Source organism: Corvus brachyrhynchos, unplaced genomic scaffold (assembly GCF_000691975.1).
Source record: "Corvus brachyrhynchos isolate BGI_N302 unplaced genomic scaffold, ASM69197v1 scaffold525, whole genome shotgun sequence".
NCBI classification, from domain to species: Eukaryota; Metazoa; Chordata; class Aves; order Passeriformes; family Corvidae; genus Corvus; species Corvus brachyrhynchos.
This window is the reverse complement of record NW_008238341.1, coordinates 759,564-766,344: the sequence shown is the minus strand read 5'-3', so window position 1 is coordinate 766,344 and position 6,781 is coordinate 759,564. Positions and strand designations below refer to the sequence as shown.

The window sequence follows — 6,781 nt, the reverse complement described above, 5'->3', positions numbered from 1 at the left end:
CCAGGGGAGAAGGGTGATGGGGGAGAGCCAGGTAAGAGGAAGGGGGGGGGGCCTGGGAGCCTCTTACAGGAGCATCCTGGGCTGTGGGAGCAGCTCAGGAGATGCCAGATGTGCGTGAACTCCATCTCCTCCCCACTTGTCCCCAGGGAGACCAGCGTCAAGCACAGGCACCAAGGGACCCAAAGGGGATGCAGGCGAACCAGGGCCTCCTGGCCTCCCAGGCATGGTTGGCATACCTGGCCCACCCGGCCCTCGTGGAATGACAGGGCTGCCAGGGATGCCGGGACAAAAAGGGATAGCTGGTGATATTTTGGAGCACCCGCGTCCTGCCTTCTCCGCCTCCAGGTTGTCACCCCCGCGCGCAGGCACGACGGTGGTGTTTGACAGGATCATCACCAACCAGGAGAACTCCTACAGTCCCCAGACCGGGAAGTTCACCTGCAGCATTCCCGGGCTCTACTACTTCGCCTACCAGGTGGTGTCCAGCGGCGACCTGTGTCTGAGCATCACCAAGAACAGGCTGCGCGTGGTCAGCTTCTGCGACAACAACAGCCACGGCATCCTGCAGGTGAACTCGGGCAGCAGCGTGCTCAGCCTGGCCACGGGTGACCAGGTGTCCCTGACCACCGACCCTGCCCGGGGCAGCTCCATTTACAGCGGCTCTGAGGCCGACAGCGTCTTCAGCGGGTTCCTGGTGTCCCCAGAGACAGCCTGAGGGACTCCCACAGCATTGTGGGGTGTCTGCCTGCCTGGCTGCTCCCCTGTGGGTGTGTGGGATGCTTTAGTGCCACAGCACATGGGGATGGTCCCAAATTGATGTGTCCTGTGCTTCCGCCAATGTCACAACTGGCCAAGCTGTGGGTCACCACTGCAGCAGTCACCACCACGCTGAGCCTGCCCGCACTGTCCTGGAGGCTGTGGACTCTCATCCCTTTCTCCTCCTGGGCACTCAAGCTCCACTCCCAGCTGTCATCAGCTGTGGGTCTTTGATCCTGAGTGGGAAAATCACTGCCTGCCACTGCTTCTGCCCCACTAACCACTGCAAAAGCCTTCCTGGCACCGGGACACGTCCTGTCACATCCTCCCCATCAGTATAAATAAACGCTTCTTCTACCACTGCTCCTTGGGTTTTCTTTTCTACTCATGCATTTTCCCCAAACCATCAATATCCTGGACCCCTTCCCAAGCTTCCCAGGGAGAGAAATGATTCCAGCTTGTCCTTCAAAGGCAGAAGGACAGGAGGGAATGGAGTGTCCAATCAGAGCTGACACTTCCAGGCAGGAATAAGAAACCTCTGGGACAGGGCTATGTGTGTCCTTCTCTGCCAAGCCCAGGGCAGCTGTCCTACAGGGGAAAACACAGGCAGCAGATGCTGCACCTCACCCACATAGTCCCGTGCTGGCACCCAAACTCTCCCGAGAAGACAAAAGGCAGCTGTGGTCCTCTGGCATTACAGCAAGGAGGGACAGGGACATTGGGGCACTGATGGGGTTGTGGCGTGATGGTGGTGGAGCTGTGAGGTTCCACCAGCTGTGAGCTGTTGGGGTGACATGAGAGGGAGGTACAGCAGGCTGGGCTGGTCAGGAAACATCAGATGCCATACCCTGAGACTGCTCCTCAGGGGAGCTGCTCCACAAACACTGGGCACTCAAATATCCCCGTTCCTGGAGCACCGAGGAGGAGGCTTGGTCACCTGTGAGGAGCAACACCCCAGTGAGGGACCTCGGGGCCTCACCGAGTCCAGCACCCAGCAGAGCTGGTGGGGCATGGGGAAAGGTGCAGATCAGAACCTCTCAAGGGGAAACATTCTCCAGTCCCATTTAGGGGTGCAGCATCTTCCATCAGAGCCAGGCAGTGACGTTGCAGCAGCCCATCCGTGCCACAGACATCTCCATCCCGCTGGAGTTGGCCTGAGGCTCTGCTCCCAAGCTGCCCTTCTGCTCAGAAACAAGGGAAGTTAGAGGCAAAGCAGGGGATTTGGAGGGGCTATTCCCTGCAGTGGCTTGGGGGGTTGTGCTGCATCTCTTTGAGCTGTGTCCCACCTCTCTCCTTCCAGCCCTTCCTGTTGCAGTGGCACCAGTACAGGTTTCGCTGGACAGCCAAGAAAGCGCTGGCGAGGCAGAAACCATCGGGCAGGAGGATGTGAAATTTGGGTGGGAACAGCTGGGGGTTCTGTGTTCCCAAGGGCCCTTTGCCCTTTCCTGACTCTGTGACTTCCTCTGCGAGGGTGTCAGGGAGCCGCCCCACCGCGCTGTGCTGGCAGTGACCACGCAGCCAGAGGGACCAGCAGCACGGATTCCCTGCCCTGGTCCCCAGCAGAGGTAAGAGGTGCTGCACGGCCTGTGTCTCGGGGGTGGGACTGGGGGTCCAGCAGCATGACACGGTGCTGGAGAGGGGGAGAGTGGGAGGAGGACGTGGATGGGAGAGGAGGAGGAGGAGGAGGAGGAGGAAAGGAAGGAGACAGAGGCACCATCAGGCTGCACACAGGCTCCATGTTATGGAGACAGAATGCACCAGCTGATGGAAGGGTTGCTCCTGATGGCCAGAGCCAGGACAGTCAGGCTGCTGCTGGAGGAGGAGGGAGATCAGCTGTGTGCCGGGAGCTCCAGCCTCGGTGCAGCGCGGGGTGACGGTCTGCAGTGGCGTGTGCATTGCCAGGGTTTGGGGACACTGGACTCGGAGGGCTTGGGGCTGACCATGGGCTTGGGGCTGGCCATGGGTACCACAGACCTCATGGCTCCATCCAGACTGAAAGTGCAACCACCCCGTGCCATCAGGGGCTGCCCTGGGGCTGGAGATGAGCCCTGGGCCCATCTCCACATATCCACCTCCCCACTGCCCTGCAGTGGGAATGGGTGGGACATTGAGGACACACCCATGGCAGCCAGGTGTTCCTGCTGCATCCAGTCTCCTTTTCTCCATGTCCTGGAAGCCGCCCTGCCCTGGCCCCTCACTCCAGAACTTTCTTTTTCTTTCTGTGCTACAGAACATCAAAATGGAGAAGAGATTCTGGGAGCAGCTCTGTCTGGCTCTCACCCTCCTCCTCCTGAATCTGGGCTCTGCTGTGACTGCAAAAGACCCTCACAGCTGCTATGGAGCTCCAGGACTGCCAGGCATGCCGGGTGTGCCAGGCAGGGATGGCCGGGATGGGCTGAAGGGAGCCAAAGGGGAGCCAGGTGAGTGAGCAAGAAGGGAAACCACACGGGCTGCTCCAGGGGGACACTGAGTCCTCCATGGCTGTTCTGCCTTGCTTTGCAGGCTGTGGAGAGCATCCTCTGTGGTCAGGTGGAGAGAGGCAACAGCACTCTCCTGCCCAAGGGAAGGGGCTAGAGAAGCCTCTCCCCACACCCTGCCATTGACACTGACTCCTTTTCACCCCTCACCACCCCACAGGTATCTCAGCTTCTTCTACACAGCTAGGGCCCAAGGGCATGAAAGGGGAACCAGGCTTCCCTGGACCTCCAGGCAAGCCTGGCCCCCCTGGGGCCCCTGGTCCAAGGGGAATCCCTGGGACTGTGGGCATAGCCGGGCCCCCGGGAATGCCAGGCAGCTCCAAGCAGAAGCACCAGTCAGCGTTCTCAGTGACGAGGCAGACCAGCCAGTACCCCTTGAAGAACGCCCCCGTGGTTTTCAACACCGTCATCACCAACACCAACCATGACTACGACACCACCACGGGCAAGTTCACCTGCAGGCTCCCCGGGGTCTACTACTTCGTCTTCCACAGCTCCCACACAGCCAACCTCTGCGTCATCCTGCACAAGAACCAGAGGAGGATGGCCAGCTTCTGCGACCACAAGACCAACACCATGCAGGTCAGCTCAGGGGGGACGCTGCTCCACCTGGCTGCTGCGGACGAGGTCTGGCTGGGAGTGAATGACTACAACGGCATGGTGGGCATCGCCAACTCCGACAGCATCTTCTCAGGGTTCCTGCTCTTCCCGGACTAGAGGATCAGCAGAGCCCACCCCAGCACCCCGACTGCTTCTACCTTCCCTGAACACACTGCTCACTGCTGGGCTCTTCCTGATGCTCCCAGTTTCTCTGCAGGGAGGGGGTCAATGCCAGCAGCCAGACCCACCCCCCGGGTCTGGGGGCTGAGCACTGGTAGCTGCTGCACAAGGGGAACAGGCACATCTGGATGCATCTGCGCCCAGAGTGATGGTGCCGAGCTCCTGGTCCTGCTGGCACTGCCACGTGCATCCCCCCTGATAATCCCACATTACCTCAGAGGTCTCTCTGTGTTTCTCCCCTCCCCACCTGGGCTGCCCCAGGTTCAGCCAGGTGTCCTGGCACAGGCTGCAGCAACCCCTATGCCATGACCTGGCTGTGGAAAGTGTCAATAAAACCTTCCCCAGTGCACCTGGTGCAGTGTGTTGTTTCCTCCATGTCCTACCTCTCTGTGGTGTGCACACGTGCATGTGACATCTGGCCTTCTGCGCGGCATCAGCGTGTCCCTGAGCCTCACCGGCTGGGCCGTGCTCAGCATCAGAGACCATCACACCCCACCCACAGCCAGCTTTGCACGGGGGGTGGGATCCCTGGCTGCTGCAGGAACTGGATGGTCCCCGTGCCCCCACACCACCCCTACCAGGAGGGCACCAAGACTCCTCCAAGCAGGGCCCTGATACTCCCCTTGCCTCCAAAGCAATCCAGCTCCACGGGGGCACAGACTGCAAAGGAAACCCCAGCACCATGGCTGGGATGTCCCCGGGGTTCTTACCAGGATGGGGCAGGGAAAGCACTCTGGCCTTCCTGAGCCAGACCAAAGAAGCTCATGGTTGTGGAGGCTGCAGAACCCACCAAAACCCAACAGGGATTTCTCCTGGTGTCACACACTGCAGGGTGGAACAGGAGGTCACCTCTCTGAACATCCTGTTCTTCGCCTCCACAAGGCAGTAGCCAGAGCAGGACTGGGAATGCTTTTCCCACAGGGTAAAATCATTTCCCATTCAGGAGAGTCAGGAGCAGGGACTCGAGGTGATGGATGCTGAGACCCTGCAGCAGCCCCTGGGCCTGCAGAGCTGGAAGCGTGTGGAGCAGCCTGAGGGGTGCTGGCTGAGTGCATGCACAATTCTGCAGCCCTGGTGGGTTACCCCAAACTCGTCTGGAGCTCCCAACAGCATTCCCCATAGCAAGCACCCCTGAGCAGGACCCTGCAGGGCAGAGCCATGGCTTGGAGGGGCTCGGGGTGCTATTTGGGGATGGCTTGTTCTGCTCAGCTGACAACAGCATCCGTGGAGGATATGAAACCGCCACAGAAAAAGGGCAGGAGCTAAAGATAAAAAGGGGATGTGTCCCAGATCCTTTCACAATAACCCTTGCAGAAAACTTCTGCTTCTCCTCGCGGGCATTTCCGAGCAGGACGCTGGTGTGTCCTGCTCCATCTCCCCACCCGAGCAACAAGGAGCCCAAGGTAAGAGCAAGACTGAGCCCAAGCTTCCCCCTGCAGGCAGGAGCACGTGGGGAACCCAGCTCCGGCAGGGTGACAGTCACCTGCATTGCTGGCATTTCCCTGTGGCCTGGGGCAGAAGAGAAACAGGGGGTGGAGGTGCTGGGCTGGGGGTGGTGGAGGTACCTGATGGGACCCTGACCCCTCCTGCTACACCTGGAAGAAGGAAAGCATAGAAGTAGAGATGGCAGAGTTCCAGAAGGGTGATCAGGGACTGAAAGGTGCATCAGTCTGAAAGGTGCCCTGGGGGTGCTCTCCTGCTCTGAGAAGCTCTTGTCTTCCGATGGCCCTGGGCTGGGAGCCTGTGGATCTGTCCTTATACCTGCTGCACCCAAATCAGAGCAGCTGTGGCTGGAGGATCCAACTCACCAACCTTTTGTCCTGCTGGCACCAGAGCTTCAGAGCTGGGAAAATCCACCTGAGGTGGGGGAGTTGTGGCTGGGTGATGTGATGTCCAGATACAGCCCCCAAATGCCCAGTGCTTGTCCACATGTACCCACACAAGGATCTGGGGGAAGGAGTTGGGCAGGGAGGGCAGGAAGAAGGTGAGTCCCCAGGGATGGAAGAAGCCCAGATGACTGTCCCAGTAAGGCTTGTTAGATACAGAAATGCCTCTGGGATGGAGCAGCTGTGGGACAGGACACAGGGGGAGCCTGTGGGATGGAGGAGGGAGGTTTGGGGGCTCATTGCCATTTTTAAGGACTAGTGCTGTCCCTCAGACATGCTGATGGAAGGCAAGAGCCATTCCCTTGCAGATGACGAAACTGCTCTGGTGGGGGAAAGATTTTACCGTGCAAGTGTGGTCCTGAGATGGGATGGGGAATTTCTCCCCCAGGGGAGCAGCACGGCCACGCTGGATATCAGATCTCTGAGATAACCCACCCCAAATACTCACATGGCTGAAGCTGTGGGCACTTGTAAACTGGGCATTTAAGAGTGACGAGACACTGACAAGCCCTGCCTTGCCCAAGGGTTCTGGTCCTTTGTTTTCCCTCCCTGATGGTACTACCCAGACATGCTTGCAGTCACCATCTTTCAGAGCAGCACAGAGTGCCTTCCCCAGCCCTCCCACCACCCAGGAAAGCCCCCCGACACCATTCCGTGCTCCCACAGATGTGGACCATGTGGGCCATGCTGATCTGCCTGGCTGGAGGGCAGCTTGCCAGTGCCACGCTCTGCAGGACCTACGGCACCGTCCCAGGCATTCCAGGATTGCCAGGACAGCCTGGCAGCGATGGCAGGGATGGGGAGAATGGCCCAAAGGGTGAGCAAGGTAAGGAAGAGGCTGCAGGTGGGTAAAACATTGTCTTGTGAATGCCAAGAGCAGGG

General features: G+C 59.4%; 3 protein-coding genes across 3 annotated transcripts in view; all 3 read left to right on the top strand.

Annotated features, from left to right (window-relative positions):
- C1QA (complement C1q A chain) overlaps positions 1-1,120 on the top strand; it is a 2,209-nt gene extending 1,089 nt beyond the window's left edge. Inside the window, exons 3-4 of the mRNA XM_017735081.1 lie at positions 5-31; positions 147-1,120. Of these exons, the coding sequence (XP_017590570.1) occupies positions 5-31; positions 147-715 (596 nt within the window). The 3' untranslated portion in view covers positions 716-1,120. The remainder of the gene's footprint in view (positions 1-4; positions 32-146) is intronic.
- A 1,098-nt stretch (positions 1,121-2,218) lies between these two features.
- On the top strand, positions 2,219-4,367 carry C1QC (complement C1q C chain). Its single transcript, XM_008634316.2, has 3 exons — positions 2,219-2,321; positions 2,987-3,176; positions 3,394-4,367. Exons 2-3 carry the CDS (start codon positions 2,996-2,998, stop codon positions 3,948-3,950), a joined length of 738 nt encoding a protein of 245 aa, XP_008632538.1. The 5' UTR covers positions 2,219-2,321; positions 2,987-2,995; the 3' UTR covers positions 3,951-4,367.
- Positions 4,368-5,307: 940 nt separating this feature from the next.
- Positions 5,308-6,781, top strand: part of C1QB (complement C1q B chain) — a 2,465-nt gene continuing 991 nt past the window's right edge. Inside the window, exons 1-2 of the mRNA XM_008634315.2 lie at positions 5,308-5,416; positions 6,566-6,725. Of these exons, the coding sequence (XP_008632537.1) occupies positions 6,566-6,725 (160 nt within the window). The 5' untranslated portion in view covers positions 5,308-5,416. The remainder of the gene's footprint in view (positions 5,417-6,565; positions 6,726-6,781) is intronic.